The 21640-nt window shown below is 39.4% G+C and overlaps 1 protein-coding gene across 1 annotated transcript in view; it reads left to right on the top strand.

Annotated features, from left to right (window-relative positions):
* Positions 1 to 5903: 5903 nt before the first annotated feature.
* LOC306947982 (uncharacterized protein) overlaps positions 5904 to 21640 on the top strand; it is a gene marked incomplete at both ends in the record, with an annotated part of 56105 nt that continues 40368 nt past the window's right edge. Inside the window, 6 exons of the mRNA XM_079537443.1 lie at positions 5904 to 5930; positions 6355 to 6390; positions 11836 to 11908; positions 14950 to 15086; positions 15784 to 15915; positions 16393 to 16433. Of these exons, the coding sequence (XP_079393569.1) occupies positions 5904 to 5930; positions 6355 to 6390; positions 11836 to 11908; positions 14950 to 15086; positions 15784 to 15915; positions 16393 to 16433 (446 nt within the window). The remainder of the gene's footprint in view (positions 5931 to 6354; positions 6391 to 11835; positions 11909 to 14949; positions 15087 to 15783; positions 15916 to 16392; positions 16434 to 21640) is intronic.

Below are 21640 nucleotides of genomic sequence, written 5' to 3'. Positions count from 1 at the left end.
TAAGTAAGTTTATTTTCAAATAATAATGATGTTGGATTTAAATAAACAAATATTTTTTGCTATCTACTTAAAATGTATTTTAGTTATTTTAAAGAATCCTTTTCACAGTTCTGGGAAGATGTAACAGAGGCAGTACTTTTTGTGCTAGGGTATTTCACCAACAGGTTGCTGGTGGTTGCAACACTTGGCATTGCTCCTGGACCTTTACTCAACCAAGGCGTGGTGGTGATGTGTTGATGTGCATATTGGGCAGTAGATCTAGAAAATTAGGATGGCTTAGAATAAGCTGTAAAAAGGGAGCCCACTTTAAGAAATCTGGGCCTGCTAAGCAAGCCACTGAAAAGTCTTATGCTGTCCAAACTAATTAGCTTTAACAGTTTGATATTTTGACTTGAGGAAAATTTGGTCAAATCCTGGTTTTTGAGTAAGGACCTGACTCCAAGGATACAACATCACATACGAAGTCAATATTTTCCCTGGCTCACCAAATTTGGTGGACTTTCTGTAGTGGCTTATGAATTTCCTTTACAATGGACTCATTTGACTTCTTGTCTGGGGGAGAAAAGGCTTCTTTTTCTGTCCTGTTGAAACTTATTAATATTACTGTATTGCAGCAATACGTAAGTCATCCCTGTGATGCTATGGTGAAAGGCAGTGTAAAAGTAGAGGGGAAATAATGCTTGTTTAAATATAAATCAAAAATAACAAAGCAAGAACAAGATCAGTACCTCCAGTGTGGACATACGTGTATGTTTTTTAATGGGAACTGAGGCTTAGTGATGTATTGGCCTGCACATGCACTAGTAATGTACTGGTATATTGACTGGATTTTTGAAGTGATTCAGCATTGGTGTAATTGTTCTAATCTGGGTCCAGTCAGGTCAACAATTTCTTCTTTTGGAAACACTTGTTTGTGACCTGTCACACAAGCTCTTCTTAATGTGACGGCACTCTACTGGAAGCAATTAGCTGCGAATATTTATAGTCTTCTGGGACTCAGGCATTTCTCAGGCTGACTGTAGGTGCAGTTAACCCCTTAATTAGCTCATGACATAAAGTGACTGACAATATTTTGAGTATTGGTTTGGTCTCAGTTGAGCTCTAGATTTCTCTGTGAAGTTCCTAGGCTATGTGTCTTGCCATGCTTATGCTGCAGGAATTACTGGCTCATTAGTTGACACAGAGAGGTGTTTCACACCTCTTGTCTGAGAGGATTAGGGAAGAAAAAACATTGGACAGTTTCTGAAGTGTTGAATGAACTTGGGAAGGTCCAATGACCTCAGAATGAGAGAAAGAGGTGCTGCTAAGTGCTCACATCTACTCAGATTGGGGAGAGTTAGAGATGATGGTCATGATCACCTGTGTTTGAGTAGGGGCTTGGCTTTGAAAGTTGTTTTTTTTTTTTTGTAAAGAGCTGAGCCATACTGTATATACTTCCATATTTTTGTATGGGAGACACTTTCAGTTACTTCCTGTGAGTGAGTAGGAGGGGTGAGATCTTTATCTCTTCAAAGGATGTCAAGGACATGCAAAATAATTTTTAAACAAGTTTCTCAATACTTTTTGGAAGGCAGAATCCTCCTTCATATGTGTCATAATCAAATTAATGCCTTAGTAAAAATGTAATCCCCTCTACTCCCTATCAGCTGATGTGATTTCTCTCTGCAGTGGCAGTGAATTTGCACTTCTCATTCTCGGGGATTTGGATTCACATTAAGTTTGAAGGTCTTTACTACTTACAAGAGGGTGATATACAGATTTTCAAATTTTTTTTTCTGGCCTCTGCACCTGGTCCCCTTTAGATTGTTTGAAACCCTTTAGCAATTTGGTTCAGCATGTTGTTTAGGTTAAGGAAAGAAAGAAAATGTCAGACAGTCCTGAAAGATCTTAACACAGTGACTTTGGAGAAAGTGAAACTTAATTTGCATGATTTCTGGTGTGGCATAATTTGTTAAGAAATCACGTTTTAGAAATGTGTTTTAAATTAAAGGAAAAAAGGTTTCATTTGCAAAATTTCCTATTCAGTCAGCACTTCTCCAGAGTCATGTTATTACTGATTGAGTGGAGCTCACTTCTCGTTCTGTAAAAGTACACCTCTGATTCTGGGTGTTTTCAAATCGAACCACAGTCCACGATACTGACAATTGTTGTGATCCTGGAACCAGATTTCTTTTTAGCTAACAGCAACATCCATATCTCTCTCTTACAGCTCAACACTAGGAAGGTCTACATGGAGTCTACCATACAGGTCCTATGTTTCCCACCTGACAGGAAAGAAAAGTATGGGCACTGACGGAATTAGTTCTGCCTTCACTTTGAGTGCATTGTAGAGTATGGAAGAGTAAGTATATTGAAGATGAATGTTTCTCAGACTGAAATCTGAGACTATGGGGAAGGGGGTGTCATTATTCATCCATGGTTAAGCCTTCTCACATGCAGAGATTATAGCTTAGCTCCACTGTGCAACTGAAATTTGATTTTGATCTGCTGCCTTTCTTGCTTGATTGACAGGTGAAGGTCTGTGTAGATTGTATAGCTTACAGATCTGTTTTAAAATAATAATAATAAAAAAAAAAGACTGAAAGGCTAGAGCCAGAGAAGATCCTCCATCTGTAGAGCTGACGCTGTTTATTTACTTGTTAATTTGTGTTATTTGTTAACTCTGAATACTTCTTTCCTACTAAGACATCTCACTATCATTTTATAACACTTCTCACTTGTTTTCAGGGTATTGAACTACCTTTGTGATTTAATTTAAACACTAGTCAAGGTGCTTAAGTGATGAGAGGTCATTACAGAGGCAGAACAATCATACTTTTCTCTTGTAATAATATGAAATCCCCCATTACTCATACATTTCTGTAGTCCTAGATGATCAGAAGGTGATGAAGGTGTATATGAGGTAATCATAAGATGTTGGATGCAGTTGTTACTGCAACTTATTGCAACTTGCAACTTACTTCACTTATGATATCCAGATAATTGTGTCTCTGTTGGGGACGGTAGTCTTTGCAGTAAGGCAGTTCAAATTAATTTTGGCTGCATCAGATCGGCAAGATATTCATATTTGCTTCACTTTCCTTTAATTGAGACTGAGATACAAAAGCATGTGTATGTAGATGCGTACTTCAAAGCAGATGGAGAGCAGAGAAAATTACATCTTCAGTTTTACTTTCCTTTACATTGCTCAGAGCTTTAAAGATTACTTCGCGTTTCCTTGTGTGTAATTGTCTCCCTAGTCTTTAAAAAGTGAAATAAGAGTATAAGTAGCATCTATATGGAGAACACTACTGGTTTTGAATTATTTACTCTGGAAATGTACTGGCTAAAAAAAATCTTTTAGTTCCAATATATGGCTTACTAGACTTTGAGTAACTTCTCCCACAATTTACTTGACGGCTGTCTTTGTAAGTCTCTGTAATTTGAAAAGAATTCAAGAAAAATGTAAAAAGCCCCAACATAATAAATTATACTTTGAAGTAGTAATCTTTTTTGAAATCACAATCCTAGGATGCATTTCTAACACTTGTTACACAACAGTAGGACAGACTGCAAAATCAGAATTTATTTGGACATGGATTGTATAAGCCTTGCAGTATTACCTTTCCATGAGAACAGTGGTTGGCAGACAAAGCTTCTTCAGTGATGAGAAAAATGTTCTGTTAGAGGTGTTATTTGTTAATGATAGAATGAAACACTACTTACATCTGTTGATCATCATTCTTGACTTTTACAAAGCTTTCAAAGTTCTCTCGCATGTGTGGGATAAGCTGTGGCTAAGGGAAGGCTACATCAGCTACAAAACTTGGTGATGGTTGTGAGTAGGAGAGGAAGAGGTACTTAAGAGCATGTTTTGGGTGTTGGAATAATTATACTATTTTGAGAAAGCAATCTGAATATTAAACTGTTCAGCAATGAAGATGCAATGAATGCAACACTCCAAATTACAAAGAGGTGGTATCCCCTTTTTAGATGTTGTACTAAGGGACATGGTTTAATGGGTTATATTGGTAGGTGGACATTTTGACTAGATGATCTTGGAGGTTTTTTCCAATCTTGGTGATTCTATGTTTCTATGAAAGTAATGCTGGGGCAGTATTGCATTGGCTTTGAAATAGCTGGGGTGGTACCAAGGGGCTGCTCTGTTTTGCGGCTAAGAAATGAACTAAGTAATGGGTTCTGATTGCACAAGGAGAGGATAGAGTTCCTCCAAAGGACTTTTTCCAGCACAGCATCTGCTGTGGCAAGCTGGGGAAACCAAGCTGAATGACTGATCCTCTTTCATTTGATCAATAATGTGTGGTGGTTTATTTATTTATTCATTGTAGCAGATTCGATTCATACTTTATTTTTTAATACCGTATTTTCTCCAGAAAAGCATTCTTCGTTCTAAAGCTGGAAAAACTAGTTTTGCAAGAGCATAAATGGATGATACTCAACTGTGAGTGCTCTGCCTGGATTTATTCATAAGCATTTAACACAGATATAAAGTAACAACGGCAGAAATTAAGGAAGAAGTGGATTATCCATCAGTATGAAAGGGGCTGATTTAAAAATACGTTTCGGATACCGAACCTTTCCTTACCACAGGCCCTGTGCCCTACTTGGGATCTGTGATGCAAGTGTTAGTACTACCCTCCCCCTGTCATCAAGCAGGGAGACAGGAAGGAGAGTGGCAGAGCAAGAATCTCATGTCACACACTCCAAAGTTTGCCAACCTACAGACACATGCTAATGCAGGGCTCCTGTAATACATTGCCCTTACAAGCACTGAGTCACTGCACACTAAGTAAATTATAGAAATAAAGAATGGCATAGTTGGAGGGGACCTTAAAGATCATCCAGTTCCAACCCCCTGCTATGGGCAGGGCTGCCACCCATCAGATCAGGCTGCCCAGGGCCCCAGCCAACCTGCTTTGAACACCTCCAGGCACCCACAGCCTCTCTAGGCAGCCTGTGCCCCACCCTGCTGTGAGTACAGAATTTCTTCTTAACATCTAACCTGAATCTACTTTCTTTAGTTCAATGCCAATTCACACTTGTCCTATCAAAATGAGGCACCAGGAAGCATTTGGGACCCAGATGTTTCCGCTGTGGTGCCAGCTGGAGCTGCTGTGAGTGGGCACACACAGGAACCCTTTGTATGCTATACCCTGCTGAATGAGTGGCTGTGCTCCCAGGGCCCACGCACTGAGCACAGCTCCTCCTGCCTCACCTGTCCTCCCCCAGATTTCTCCTACTGCTTGTAGCTCCTGATTTTCTCTCACTGCACATAACTGCAAGCTTTTCTGGGCAACGATTCTTTTTTTTTTTTTTTTTTTTTTCCTCCTGCAGATAGACTAAATATCCAGGCAAAGGATACTGAGAATGTGGTTAGGTCACTAAGGCTAGCACAGAGATGTCCAATAACGTTAGAAGAGCATGTATCCTGCAAATTTAGCTGAAGCACCAAGTCAGTTTACCTTGCTGAGCAGCTTGCTGCTACGCGTGCTGGATAGAGTTCAGGGTATGGAAGGCAGCTTCTGGGATCTCTTCCCAGTACTTTGGTAGCTTTGTGGTGGGGCAGCTGAGAGCTGTGATTTAGTAAGTAACAGACAGTTAAGTTAACAGTTAGCAGTAGTATTTTCTAGAAACCCCCAAGTAGACAGGGGTTTCAGTGTACCCTGAAACACAAAGTAGGTAGAAAAGGAATCTCCTCATTCTGCTGACTCAGCTGACATGCTCCAATAGGCTGCAGGAAGCAGGGAGGGGACTGCCTAATAACTGGGAATAACAAAGGGGTGGGGCAGGAGAACCTGGTCATAAAATCCCTAATCCTCCACCCCTAATATGCATGAGGAGTTCCTGCCAGCCATACAGCTCGGTGTGTTTTATCACTGGACTCAGATGCAACTGGGGCTGCAATGGGATCAAATTTAAGTTCAAATGAGGTAAGTGAAAGAAGCTTTTAGCAGGTGTAAAGTGGGTGGAATTCTAATTTTCCATAGCCGAGAACAAGCTGTTTTAGGTGCATAGGCAAGCCACAGGAGGCAGGGTTGCTGTTCCTTGGATCTTAGGGTTGCAAGGAGTGTTTTCCTAGGCTAGCATTGTGCAGAACCTTGTGGCATGTCTGTTTTCCAGTTACGTTTTCAGGTTAGCAGCATCACTTGCTGTGCCTGCTGAAAGGAAAAGCTGCATGTCAAGAGAGCAAGAAGCTTCCATGGGTTTGGTGACTAGTAAAGCACCTAATGGCTGTCATTAATACTCATGGCCCCGAATCAGATTTTGAATGGGAGATGTTTTTAAATGCCAGCCTAAATAAAAGTTGAACATTTAGTTTAGTTTTTTAACTTTGCCTTGTATTATTCTTCCTAGACATTTACGGGCACCTCAGCGCCAGTGGAGAGAACGGTAGGTAGTAATTAGCTGCCCCTTCATTAAATGCTGTCCAGTGCTGAATGTACAGCACCAGAAAAATGTTGGGAATTCAGTGGCTCAGGGGAAAACTGTGCTGGCTTAGCTACAGAATGCTGAAAGGTTAAGCTGCAGCTTCAGCTCTGGGGGTGAAGTATTGCCTTACTTTTTTGATGCTTTTGGTGCTGTTGGTGTTGTGCTATATCTGGGCAGGTTTGTTCTTCAACAGTGCTCATTCTTGAATTCCTTCCCCTTTTTATATTATATTTTGATTTCTTTGGATGAAACTTGCCTCTTGCATTGTTCTTTCTGTGTAAGTGGATGTTTCAGTGTTTCTTAGTGCTTTAGTAATCTTTTTTTTGTTACCTCTCATTTGAGTTATATGAGTATATATATATACCTCTCATATAACTGAACTTTCACTGCATAACTGCTTAAAAATTCAGCCTCAGAACATGTAAACTGGAATGAATGTGTCTTATTTTGTCTCTCCAGATTCATTATCCTCACAGTAGAAATAGTGCCAAAGCTCTAAATGCAAAACAAAAACAAAAAAACCAACAAAAACCAAACCCTAGGTATTCTGTTGAGATGGACCTGAGGATTCTTCGGCAAATGAAAACTTCCTGAGTAATTAGCAGACATTCAGGTTGATAAGTATTAGCATAAAGGAAAATGTCAGATTAGCTGCTGTTCTGAGCTGATGAATGGGGGGTAGTGGCAGCAGAATGGGGCTGTCTTCAGATACTTGCCATTGGCTGGGTGCTCTTGCCCTGCATTGGTGATGTGGTCGCTTATTAGCCTGGTTGGTTTGAGCTTTGATTGCGCATGATCCTGGTGGTGGGGGACTGCAGTGAGGCTCTCCCAGATGGTGGTGATTTTGGTCATTGTCTCATGAAGGTTTGCTGTTAGTGATGGTATCTGATCTCTGATTTTAACTGAGAGCCATTTGATGCTGTCTATGCTCCTCCAAGGTGAAATGCCATAGTCAAACAAGACTTTGATTGCAATGTTTCTTTAAAAAGTGGCTATGAAAATGATGTTTAGGCTTCTGTGTATAATCTCACAGTCAGAAGGAAGCATGCTAACATCACAAATTATTTTTTTTAATCCTTTGTTTCACAGGATCAAACTTGTTTTTTATTTCTTTGCCTTTCATTTTACAAATGGGTCTCTAGGGGTGAGAGCTGTACAGTTCTCTGGCCTTAGGTCATGTCTCTCATCTTTACAGTATTTAGGTTGGCAGAGCTGAACTGAATATAGTAAATACAATATGGAGTAGGACACAGAGCCCTTTTTTTCTTGCCGTTTTAGGAAAGGAAAACAAGAACAAGCAATAAAATCATTAAGGACCTGACTTTTTAAAATATTTTTTTGACCATGACAATTAGTAGTTGTGATGATAAATATGTGGATGTCAAACATTTGAGATGTTTTATGCTACTCTAGCTCTATAAGGAAACTAGCTTTCATTGCGAGTCAATGTCAGGATAATTCATGGAATGTTTATGTGTCTGTGATCAAAACTGAATTAGTCACTTAAATTAAAAAGATAATGTAAGGTACTTGGTGGGAAAATGTAGAGAAACAAACAAAAAAACCAACTTTTTTGATTACTTGAATTACTGTATCATATCAAAATAACATAGACAGACATGGTCTTTACAGAAAGCCATGCTGAACTGTGCAAATTTTAGACTCAGTTTCTCTTCCAAGTTTTGGATTTATTCTAATGAGAATGCCGTGGAAGTGCAGGTGGGGAAAAAGTGAAAAACACATGAAAATGGCGGTCTGAGCCATGCACGTTTTACATAGCTCTTGGAAGGAATGAAGCCTTGGTCCATTTGTTTTTATTCTGTGTCAACCCCAGTGAGCTTTGTCAACTTTTAACATGACCTAGCTATGGCATATTTTAAAATGGGTGAAATAAATATAAAATGCACAGTGCGAGGAAAGTGTTTATTATACATCTGACCTTGCCTGAGGTAGCAGACATGGTAACGTAATGAAATCCTGCCTGCCCCTGGGGCTCCAGAGCTCTTTGAAGTTAGCAGGTGCCACATACCTGATGGAGGCCAGAGCCATGGCAGTGATGTGGGTTTTGGTGTCCTGCTGGGCTTTCTGACAGGGCTGAGCATTTTCTTTGTTGGTCTTCTCAAGTTTTAGTATAGGGATGAGTCTTCTATTTTGTTTTGAAGAGAAAGCTAAGGAAAGAAGGCAGTGCTCTAAATACATCTGTCACGCTGTTTTGCTTTAATAATTGCCTTTTCACTTGATTTAACTCAAGAATATCATATGTGTTTCTAGTCCCCTGAAGAACAATTCCTTTAGAAGTGCAGAAGGAATTTTACTGAAATAGAACAGTTTTCGGGTCCACTTACGCAGCTCTTATTCATATGGATGAGCAATACATGTGAACAGTGCCACTGACTTCCCTGGGAACAGATATGTCAGGATTGCACAAACGTGCCACAGGACTTTTATCTGACGTAGGACAGGGTGACCAATTCCTGTGTTTGTAATCTCATATATTTAAGTAGTTTCAACAGTGATTATTAAAATGCCTGGCTTGTGTTTCCGGTTTATGAGGTAACAATCAGGTCTCAGACCAAATAAACACAGAAGCCGAAAGTTGTAGTGCATGTAATAGCTGACCTGGGAGGCTTCTGGCCTTGGAATTCACCCAGCCTGTGATACGGTCATCATCAGATTAAAGGGAAACATGTGGAAATCATTGCCAGCATTAACAACATTAAGTCATTAACAGCAAAGGATCCAGTTTAAGATATGCCTCTCAGGAGTTCTTTTCCAAATGACTGTAAGTTGTTGTGATCTGGATCTGACAAAGCATTCCAACACCTACATTTAGGAGACATAATGTTGGACTTCTGAGTCTTCACAACCCCGAGTTAAGCACTGGGGATTGATTCAACACCTTTGCAGAGTTAGATTCCATATATTTGGTGAGTTATACTGGTATGGGAATTGTTACAGCAGGTAAGGGAACCATGTAAGTAGGCACACCCAGCTGATGGGGAAAACTGAGCTCAGGGACGCAGTTATAGCTTATATCCTACCTCTGTATGCTACTTAGGGCTGAATGAATAAACCACTACCCACTGGATAAGCAAAGCAGAGGTCTAGACCCTGGTATTTAAAGAAAAAGGCAAAGTTTATTTCCTAAAAATGGCATCCAGCCTAGTGGTTATAGCACTTCGCTGCAATGGGGGATTTTTCTACTCATGCCCATTCTTCAGTATTCAAGAGATGCAAGATTTAGCTTTTCTGGGGAAAGGTATTCTCTACATCTTCTGCTGAAATTGTACTATTGAGGACAAAGACGGTCAGATTTTTTGAGTGAGAGAGTAGGGACCAGGTATACATGTAACAAATACATCAGTGTGTGTGGCAGGGATAGGCAAGCCTTAATTGTTGGTCCTTGGGTCTAATTTATCATTTCTTTATCATGCCCAATTATATTTAATGCATAGAATCATAGAAGGATTTGATTTGGGCTTCCCAGGGCCCCATTCAAACTGGCCTTGAATGCCTTTAGAGATGGGGCATCACCTGATCTCTGGGCAGCCTGTGCCAGTGCCTCACCATCCTCTGAGTAAAAAATGTCCTCCTAATACCTAATCTAAATCTCTCGCCTTTCAGTTCTAGTGATTTCTCCTTGTCCTATCGTTATCTGCCAATGTAAAAATCATAGAATCATAGAATGGTTGGGGTTGGGAGGGACCTTTAAGATTATCTAGTTCCAGCCCCCCTGCTGTAGGCAGGGGCCCCTCTTATTAGATCAGTTTGCTCAGAGCCCCATCTAGCCTAGTCTTGAATGCCACAACCTTACTGGACAACTTTTTCCAATTTTCTCACCATTTCTTCATGATTTCTTCACAATATCTAGTCTAAATCTACCCTTTTCCAGTTTAAAACCATTTCTCCTCATCCTATCAGTACATGCCCTTATAAAAAGTCCCTCCCCAGCTTTCCTGTAGGCCCCCTTCAGGTACTGGAAGAAAAAAGTCAGTCTCCCTCATGTTTAATGCATGTAGGAAAGCACTTCTGTCAGTTCAACTCTAAAGTCTGAGCATTTTGTATTTTTGTTGTTTTTGATTGCCTCATGGGCCTTTTGCTAACCCAGGGGGAAGAGGGAAGGGTGTTAGCCAGGTTGTTTCTTCGAGGTTTTTGCCATCCTGGAGAAGCCAGGGGCTTTGTTGGTGAAGATGTAGATCTGCTTTATTACATTGTAATAGGGTCCATTGCCAAGTTATTGTCCTGTTTGCTTAATTTTGTCCAAGTGTTGTGAAACTCTACAGGATAAGATTTCTGCTGCAACTGGAAAGACATGGTCCAACAAAGCCTATAATATGTGAAGGAATAGTAATAAGATACATTTGATTATGTAATGTCAGCAAATCATTTTTGCTTTTGCCTCTTGTATTGATATAAACACTTCAGGTGCAAAGTGATAAAACCCATGTGCTTGTGTTAGAACAATATGTGTTCACTTTACTAGGGTGTATTATGTCTATGAATGCAGGCGTGAGAGAGTTTATGAGTAGAATTAATACATTTTCTTACCAACTGGCATAGATGGAAAGATTAGACGTTCTGAGGCACAAAAAACTTGTTTTTGGTCTTTCATAGAACCAGTAGACTCAAAGCTCAATATCAGTTCTAAGAAAGTGTTAAGTGAAATTATATATTCATACAACAGTTTTAAAAAGAACAATGGTACCTATGAAACGGAGACATTAATGCAGGAGTGGAGAAGCAGAGAAACATGTTAAGCAGTCATCTCAAAGGTGAAATGGGGAGGAAGTTCAATTTTAGCCTAAGGAACATGGTGACATACTAGTTTAGTACACAGAAGTTATGAGGTTTTATAAAATAAAAATTTCTGAGCTGAAGGTACCTGATATCGAATTATGAGTTGATTCCCAGGATCGTCACTGATAAGAGTAGTTCAGTTTTCTGCTGGGAACCAGGGCTGTAGATCAGTGTCTTCATGAGAAATATCTCCTGACTCTCAGTAGCATTTCTGGTCTACTTGCACAGCAACTGTGACAGCTATTAGAGTCCCATAGGCAGTCCATTACATTCCAGACCCAAGGACACCTAAGTGCATGATGTAAGGAGGCTCATTTTGATAGTAGAGAAGCAGAGTTAGAAGGAACTGTTTCTTATCAAACTAAACTCAGCAGCTGTTCTCACCTCATGTAGTTTTGAAATCTGCACCTTCTTTATCAGATCTAGAAAGGATTATATGCCAAAAATACATATAACTTTTCCAAAAAGTTCAACTAGTTTGATAATAGCCCAACCTTAAAATCTGTTTTACCCACATGCTTAATACTTCAAGGTTAGAGCCTGCAGAAGTCTGACTAGAGACTGATATTCATCTTGCTGTTGTTTCTTTTTCTTTAAATTGTTCTGCAGAGGCCAGTATCTCCTTTCAACTTGCTTACTGTAAAAATACTAAGGCTGAGGAATGTCCGGAAGGCAGACTTGCGTAAGTACTTCTGTAGTTGTCAAATATTGTTTATAGTTTCTTATTTGGTCAACATTATTGTCCTCAAATCATGTGGGAATACTGAAATGTATTGCTATAAGTTTGTAAGTTCTATTTTTACTGTCATCCTAAGTACTGCTCTCTGCACCTTAGTATAAAGAATCCAATCTGGGCAAGGTGGTGCATTCAATTTCAGGCTTCATGCCTCATTGTATGAGACTTATTTTAGAGTGCATCGTCAACATTATGTTCACCAGAATCACGCTGAATGTGTCTCAAAATTAATTGTCTTCTCAGGATTTCATGCAGTTTAGCAGTTTCTAAGGAAACCAAATATGCATTTTAGTTCGTGTACTGTATATGTTGGGATTTTATCTAGTGTGATGGGTAGAGAGTAGAGAAAGCTTGTCAGAAGCTGGAAATGGTTGCTTAAAGGAAGAATGTTGTTGGAACATGAGGAAATTGTGCAACAAGATTATTTTTGAATGAACACTTACTATCAGAGAACAAATCTTTGTTTCACTCACTCATGGTATTCTATATTACTTAATCCTATGTTTTCTGCAATGCAATACTAGTGTACTTATTTATTGGGTGTCTTCAGTTTTCTCCAAGAGAGTATTCTATTCAGTGTTTATATCTCGATGCTTTTTACTCTAGAAATTACAGATCATCAAGCTTTTATTTCCATAGTATCTGCCTTGTCACAAATACTATTTGCAAAGCTAAAGAGTATTATAAGTTGTGAAGTTCTAGGTTTCTTAGAGGATAAAGATGTATTTTGATTTTCATAGACATGCACTTGATAGTTGTAGGCTTTGTATGCACTGCATTTTTACTTAACAAAAAATAGCTATTCAAGTGCTTACATGGTGATTTGAGTGGGTAGTCACTGCAATTGCACCTGCAAACCTGCATGCTCAATTGTGTGTGCATTTGTGTACTCCAGCAGGTCGCCTGCCTATGCTTCAATTCATTGTGGTTGTTCACAGGAAAAGAAATTACTCACAATCATTGCTTGCCACAGTGAATAGTATGGCCTTTCTTCATGAAGCCAACTGGTTTGTTTGTCACAACGTATTGGCTTATTTCCTTGTGTTCTGGTCCCAAGAATGGATGCATATTGTATATTTCTTCCCTTAAAATGCCCCAAATTCAGAACTTGAGTATGGTTTTCCACAGGTTTGTTGAAAGCATATTTGGCAGAGAATTCTTAAGCAAGAGTGTCTTCTCTTGCAGAAAATTTGTTTTCTGAGAAAACATAATTATTTGGGGAAAAAAAATAATTTGAGATCTTTTTGTCTGTAGCCAGAAGGACATGTTCTGAGGCACTGAAAAGGCATTTGAGAATCCAAATATTTTCGTTTTCCTTGAAACCTCAGTATTTTAGGCTGCAGGAAGAAATCAATTTTCTGTCTAATTTTATAATACAAATGATATGCTTCTCGTTACAATCCTAAGTTAATGCTTTTCTGCTCTGCTTTGGCTTTTGTTTTTGCTCTGATTAAACTTCGATGCTCCCCATTCCAGTGTTTTTTCATATTTTACCCTACTATTGTTCCAGAGTAAGGTAATTTTAATAGATTTGGGTATAGGCCTAGTAATTTAGACTGTGCTTTGGACCTGGTTCTGGCTGTGTTGTGGAATCCTGGGCAAGTTATTCAGGTTTTCTCAGTGTACTTAATTGCTTAATCCTTACATTGCCACAGTGAAGTAAATCATTGGTGTGTGTCAATCTCTTTGAAAATGGAAACTCCACTATTAATCACCATTAACCATTTGAATTTCCATCTGCCTACACTTGTGCCTTTGCTGAAGATCTGATTGGTCATGTCCTTCAGATCAGGGCTGGCCTAGGCACCACCTGGATACGCTGTGCTTCCCACGGCAGTTACCAAGCTCCCTCAGACTACAAGTAGTGTTGTTAACTGTGTGATGAGGGCACAGCTTCAGCAAAGTATTATGTTAGAAGAACCCAATTCTTTAACTGTTATTGAAAGATAAGGAGGAAATAACAGAAAGAAAATTGTATTTAATGTGACACAGTAACACTGCTACACATTTTGGGTGATGCAGGGACTGACTAGGGGTTGAATTATTTGACCTCTTGACTCATAGGGTTCTTTTGAGAACCAAATGACTTGTTAAGCATTGCTAACGTGAAATTGGAAGAATACGTAATACATTCTAGGTATGAGACCAGGGTCATTGCATCCTGTACTAACTTTCTGTAAGTTGCTCTCTGGCAATTTTCCATCTGAGTGTGAGGGGTTAGAATATGGAAGGAACTGACATCTTTGATGGCGCTTTCTTTTCCAGATAGGAGTGATGGCAGGATTTGTCAGTTTGCAGATGGGGCAGTAGAAGGGAATAGGATAAACTGTAACATAATGATGAAAACTTTTTGAGGAAGATACCTCTTCTAAAAATTGTCAAACATTAATCAAAATGAAATTGCTGCATTGTGATTTGTGATAAGGATTAACAGAGGAATGATACCTTTTGGCAAACAAACAAACCAAAAAAAAAAACAAAACCAAAAGAAAACTGCATTCATTTAAACAATCACTTGGCTAAAAGCTTTCGACTACTTCTAAGTCCCTCAAAAATGAGGAGAGCATACTAGAAGACAAATCTCTTTGCTCTGATGTGAGTGCTCCTTGGACAGGGCATACACTGATAGATGCTTTTGTGCTTTGGTAGTGTTAAACTACTTCTTGCTCCAGTCATTGAGAAGTCATGAGTGTAGAGTTTACTGCAGCATGGATAGGTGTGCATCTATAGAAGATGCTACTGCAAATAAAGAATAATGTTTTAAAAGAGAAATAATTTGACCAAGATTAAAAAGAGGGAATCAGCATGACAAACATGCAAGGATGTTTCTGTTTTCCAGTGAGTACTTCATTGTATTATTTATTCCTTAATCTACATGCTTCAGGAAAAATCCCCTATGGTGTTATGTCAGTCTTATTGGTGATAAGCAGATATTGCAGTATTTCCTTCTCTAGACACATCATCATTCTGCTCTTTTTGTTATGCAGTCACCCTTTCAGATTGCTATGTGACATTGTGGTTGCCTACTGCCTCGTCTGAGAAGGTTCGGACCAGAACCATCAGGAACAGCAAAAATCCAGTCTGGAATGAAGCTTTCTGTTACAAGATTGACCGACGAGTGAAGGTAATGAAAATAAATGCTTTTCGCTATTCACTACTTGCATGTAGTCAGGTGCATGTACATCTTGCAATGCTACAGCAATTACAACTGTTGCTTGCATCCTCCTTGGTAAGTTTGGTACTTAGATGTCTACTATTCTGAAACAATAAGAAGCAATTAATTTCCCTGCAGAAAATGTCCACAGTATCCAGTTCCTTGTCCTAACATATACAAGTGAAACCCAAGATAAAGATCACATAGAAGATAAACATGAAGTTAGCTCTAGGTATGGTGGAAAGAAAATCCTTTAACAGCTGTGCCTGTTCTATATGCTTAGAGCCAAAGGTCACACAACAAATGCAGTAGCATTTAATACAGTTATTTACAACAAATTCATGAGTGTTCTGCATGACGCGCCTTCCTTGTTTCCTTTCCCCAAGCATACATTCTATCAACTCAAGCCCCAGGGCAAATGTGAGGCAAATTATATCACCTAGGCTCTATGACAGATTAATCTGCTTCTTTGTATATGTATTTATTGTTCAATACCCATGCTCCCAAATCCCCTTCCCCTTTTATGTTTCTTGCAGTCCTTTTTCCTTCTTTCCTTCAAAAATTGGAGGGAAAAAGAAAGCCTAGTCTTGAGGTTTTCCTGTCTTACAGAATTCTTTGAAAGACAGTATTGAAAGAAAACCACAATATTCTTAATGTCTCTTTGCAGAATGTGCTGGAGCTGAAGGTTTGCGATGAAGACACAGTCACCAGGGATGATGAACTCTGCACGGTTCTCTTTGACATAGATAAACTTAGTGTAGGACGTACTGTTCGAGTGAAGTTTCAACTGAATCCACAGGTGAGCAATGGAAACAGTGAGCATGAAAACTAATTTTCTTTCACCAAAATACATCCTAATATAGCATTTCCCTACAGTTTCACTGAACTGTGTTTCTTTGTTATTATCAGAAATAATTAAATCCCTATAGCAGTGTTCCACGCCAGTTTGAACTTTTGTAATAACAACGCAGCTCATTCTTTGCATTCGGAATTGAAATGTAAAAAATGGCTGTTCTATGAGAATGGGCAGATAATACATCTGCATGCTCGTATGTGATTGAGATGTCAAAATATTAGTTTTAGCAAATGCTTTTTCAGTATTTCAGAACTGAATACCTTTGTTTGACACTGAAGTTTCTTTTGCAAATTACTCTCATGTTCAGGGAATTGTTCCAAGTGCAAGTATAAATATGTTTCTTTTACAAATGATACACAACTTGTGTATGTGAAGAATATTAAGTAATATACTCTTCTTTCTGCTTTTTCCTTTTTTCAGGCACGCGAAGAGCTGGAGGTGGAGTTCACATTGCAGAACACGTGAGTAGACTCTTACATTCTGTATAAGCTGTCATATTCAGTATAAAAGTAGTGTGGAAAGCTTATTCATCTGTGACAGCACTTTTCAACCATCAGTCTCCAAAGCAGTGTCTAGATGTGTTCATTCAAGTCTAGTAAACTGGAATTTCAGAATTTAAATTTCAGAATTTATGATTTACATATCTGAAACTAATTTTCGTCTGGCATGACTAATGCCTCCTGGGCACCTATGTCCTCCAGTTCTCTTTTCCTCATTGGGTTAGTATAGAAGGAAGTACAAGTTAAAATATTAAAGAAACTTTAACAATTAGAAAAAGGAATGCTATACCTTGGTATCTCGTATTGACCCTTTTCTGGCACTCTGATGCAGGACAATATCCATCTCTGTAGTATGCTTTATCACTCTGGGGAAGTTATTTGAAAAGATTTCTGTTACCAATTATATGTGATATGTGTTGTTGGACTGAAAGCATTGTTAAAACAACCTTAGAGGTGAGCTGGTATTGCTGGGACCTTCGTGAGGCATTAAGGGAGGATTGTCATGCTAATATGTTGGTGAAGAATTTGGAAAGTGCGATATTAGTTCCAGAAGGGAAATCAGGAACTTGTGGAGAAAGAGCAGAAGCACAGTGTTATGTGCACAAGCAAAAGAACTTTCAGAGATAAAAAATAGTCCCAGAATCTCTTATTACAAGTCATATAAACTTACCAGTCTGGATTGTTTGTTGTTTACTGTGTACCAAAACTGGCAGAAGACAAATATGCCTATTACAGCTCAGGGTGTCATGAAATCAGTAGCAGCAATGGGGAAGGAGCTCCACTAGATATTCCAAATGATCTGACTAAGGTCTTCCCAGTTATAGGATGGTTTATGGAGTTGGTGTGTAGAATTATACTCTTGATAATTCTGTGTTTTGATGAGGGAGGTCTGGACAGGTGGGTTCATGTATGGGTGCAGAGGATGTAATGTGTGAGAGCTGGCTGTGTGTGGAAACCGTTATTTGAATCTTGCACCTAGTTGCATTTTCCTAGAGACATGTTAGGTAGATAAAGTCAGAGAGAAAACATCTTCTGCAGATTCTGAGAATTCTATTGACTGAAGGAAAATTGTTGGGGACTGTACAAGTAAAAAGGACCCTTGGCACTCCCAAGGAAGAGATTTCAGTTGCTACAAGAACACTTCTGATCCACATTTTATTCATAGCATGGTAACTCAGTGACTAATGCAGTAATTGTGACCTGAAGAACTCCAGAGAAAAGGGGAGAAATTGCTGCATTTGGGATAGGGGATGTCACTGAGTGGATCCAGCAGGCCTGGAAAGATGAAAAACACTTGGGGAAATATGCTTCTTAAGGTAGATAAATGTTTCCCCTGCTATCCCTCATTCATGTTTCTTGCACATGCATGGAAAGTTGATGGTGTTCTGCCTATCAATCGAGTGTGGAATAAATGTGTGAGCACACTGAGATGATTAAAAATAGTTTTCGAGAGAGCCCCCTTGCTAAGAATACTGAGGCGGCTTTTTGTTTGGTTGTTGTTGTTTTTCTGTCAACACAGAAAAGTGTTCTGTCAGGAGTAATGAATGAAAGGGTTGGTAGACTAAAATTAGAGGCTACAGATTGCATTACCTGTGATAAGCTAGAGATAGAGAGATCTGAAACACTGAAGTAGCTGGGATGGGTCACCAGTAAACTATGGGCCAAAGTGGCCTCTCCTGTGGTGAACAAGCTCAGCAGGTTTTTGCAAGGCAGCCAAACAAGAATCCTTGGCTGTTCAGCAAGGGGTAAAATGAGCCCTGGGGAACATAATATGCGCTTTGAAACTTCTGATTGAGAGAGACACCCACATGGGGAATTTCAAACAGGAAAAGGAACAGCATCCAGGAAAAAAATGGGGACATTACTGTGTAGATAGACAGAAGGATGTTAGTGATGCTGGCTCCCTGCTTAGACGCAGAAAAGATGTGCTGTCAGAGATAACAGATGAGACCTCTTTACTGAAGCCAGGCTCCCTGAATCAAGGTTTGACTGTTGAAATTTGAGGGGAAACTAGTGGTTGCTGAGCCAAGCTCAAGGGGTGGGCATGACGAAGCTCTGCAGGAAAGTACTGAGGAATAGATCTCTTCAAAATGAGATAAGAAGATATTTAGTGGCCAGAGAACCAACTAGAAGACTGCGTAAGCTCCTCTTCTTGTGATGTTAGCAGTCATCTTAAAGAATTAACCTGTCCCAAAAGCATCACTGCACTAGAGAAGTATTGACAGAATTAGAGATAATTTTCATAATTACAGCTTACCATGCGTGATATTTTCTAAAAATATTGTATTATGATGAGAACGTGCTTTAAAAAAAATCTTTCTTTTTTTTCCTTTTTTTTAATTTGGCAGTTTATCTTGGAAATGATTATCATACTGTCTGACTTCATCTATTTATCTGAACTAGTTTGTCATTTCTTCCCTGTCTTTATCGCAGACTTTACAGATTACCAATTGCAAAAATCACTGCATTAGCCTGTTCTTCATTTCCAACACTTCACATGAATAATATCATACAGGAGATGTAATCCTAGGCCAAATAATTCTCCTGGGTTGCACCTATGATAGCGGCTTTGTCACTCCTATTTTTGTTTGCCTTACTGCAAAAGTTGTTTCTGGGTTACTTTTACAGAAGACTATTGCAAAAGTTCCCTCTTGATACAGAAATGGACTTTGTGAAATTGGTTTTGGTATTTGTTCCTGTTTTGTTCAAAACTTTTTGCTTTGATAGCTTGGTTTCTACAACTGCATGATGACTGCCCTCCCTAGTTTTGACTCACTCTTGTTCCATTGCCTGCAATACTTTCAAACATACATCTCTGGCTGCCACTGCACATGGCATGCACTGAGAGCCAGACATTTGATCCTAACGGCACAGAGAGGAAGGCATGCTCCTTCCTCCAAGTACCTTTTCATCAGCAACCAAGAAAAGGGATTGCAAACACCCATCCAGTGTTTTATGGGCCCATAGCATGAGCCCAGCTGGCATGAGAGCTGCTGCCCTTGAGCAGCAGTGACAGAAAAGGTAAGGTCATTGTACACAGATTGTGGAATTGCATGTCTTAGTGCTTTTTGTGTTACTTTGTGGTGATTAACAATAGTAACACAGGCTTTCTCCCTCATGTTTCCCGTGGTAGGGTCCAGCGACAGCACGAGCCCTTACGGATTGCTGGGGAGACTGAGTCTCGCTGGACTCGGTGGCTTCGCTCCCTCAACATCCCTCTCCCTTCTGACTTTTACTGAAGATTGGGCCTGTGATTAAGTGGCCACAAATAGGCTTCTGATGAACTAAAAGGTACTTCAAGCTTCCAAGGAGAGGTCTGAGGGACCCAGAGTACTTCCGGGTCTGATGATCTATTTGGTCTCCTTCTATCTTTCAGATATCCTGAGTTGAGGAGGTGCATCTCTAACAATTCTTAGAAGAATGAAGGACTACTCTTACACAGCTTTTCACCTCAGCCCTTTCCTTTTATTTTTTTCCTAAATGTGAAAGACAGTGCTTAAAACTAAGCCCACTTAATGCAAATGAATGTAAATAGATGTACAAAAAGTTGTATAAAACTTGAATGTTAATTATTAAATTATGGTAAACAGATTATTTTTAGAAAATAAAAGCCTTTATTTCTTTCTGTAGTTCTGCTGTGTTGCTTTGAGAAAGTTTCCCTGTGTGTCTTCGGAACAGCAGATCATGTCTTCAGTTTGGTTTGGGTGCTGCTGGGGAAACTGAGTGGGCTGAATCTCAGTCTGTTGAGGGCTGTGTAATTATATATGTTCTTATATGTATTTGTGTCAGGAAGTTTCAAGTCCTCAAGGAGCACATGAGACAAAAGTTTTAAGTCAAGGAAGATAATCGCCCAGCAATATCTTGAGGCTAATTGAAATAGCTCCATCTGCCATCCTTCTCTCAGGTCATCAGAAAAGTAGCCTATCATATGCAGATGCCACTAAAAAGAGAACAGGAGCAGCTGGATCTAACACAAAAAAATTATGATTTCGTACATAGGTAGCTAAAAGTGACTCTCCAGTGAAACAGGACATGGTTGTTTACTTTAATTGAAGTTGTAACGTAAGAATCCAAGTGGCATTGATTTCCCAACAGTATTGGCTGTTTCATTATAAACCAGGTATGATGGAAGGAGGAAAAGGGAGTTTGATCTGGAGCAGGTGTTGTGTTGCAGAGGCATAGGATGGGAGGTGATCCACTGGGTCACAAAGCCCATCAGTCTTGGGTACCCCATTTGATAGATATTTAGTGGGGAAAGATGTCCAGGGTTTTTGTTCCTGGCTTTCCCTGCTGCAGGCCATACTGTGCTCCCAGCTGCCTTAGTAAAGCCAAGACCTGCATTATAAAGGCCACAGGTTACAAACTGTGATGGAGGACAAGACAGAAGTGTTACTGTGTGTAATGAGAGTCATGTGATAGCAGGCTGTTCGTTAGGGAAAGTGATAGCTAGTAAGTGTGTGTTAACTAACAAATTAGTCAATAAATGGATATTATTCAGTACACAAATATAGGTAAAATATTCAAAAGTCCCGATCAAAAGAAATGCTAAGAACTCTCAGCTTCTCTGTGTTTGATCTCCAAAGCTTCAAAGAAAGGTGAATGCCTTTGCTCTTTTGAAAACAAATGTACAGGTCATCAGGTTAAAATAATAATGTCTGTCCTATTCAGTGAATGGCAGAAGCCTTGAAACTCAACATCTAAAAGTTGAAAGTGCAGTGTAGAGAGTAAGCAATAAATGGCAGCAACTGGGCTTCCTTACCAGAATGGCCACACAGCTTCTACCGCTAACGGGATATCTCTTCTGGCAGTGCTCAAAGCTTGTGCTGTCCTAGTTCTTCTCAGGGGTCTTCTGAGTCATTTGGTGCAACAGTTCAAATTCTTCCACGTGGTTTGAAAGTCATGCTTTGGATCTCAGTTTAACTTTATTCTTTGTTGATACCAAGAACTCAAATAATGCTACACTCTTCTGGATACTTACCTCCATCAGAAGGCATTTTTCCTTCTTTTTCCATGTTCGTCTTAACAGCATATGCAGGCTGAAATCTTTTAGTATCCGTCCAGCTGTTTCTCTGCTTTCCTTGCACTACTTCATGAAATATATGAGTATAGTGATGCTATTAGACATGTAAGGTTTGACTACAAATAAGTGGACAAGTTTGAAAGAAATC

Source organism: Tetrao urogallus (assembly GCF_951394365.1).
Source record: "Tetrao urogallus genome assembly, chromosome: 6".
NCBI lineage: Eukaryota > Metazoa > Chordata > Aves > Galliformes > Phasianidae > Tetrao > Tetrao urogallus.
Note: the sequence above shows the minus strand (reverse complement) of the source record. Positions and strands in the feature narration are given on the sequence as shown.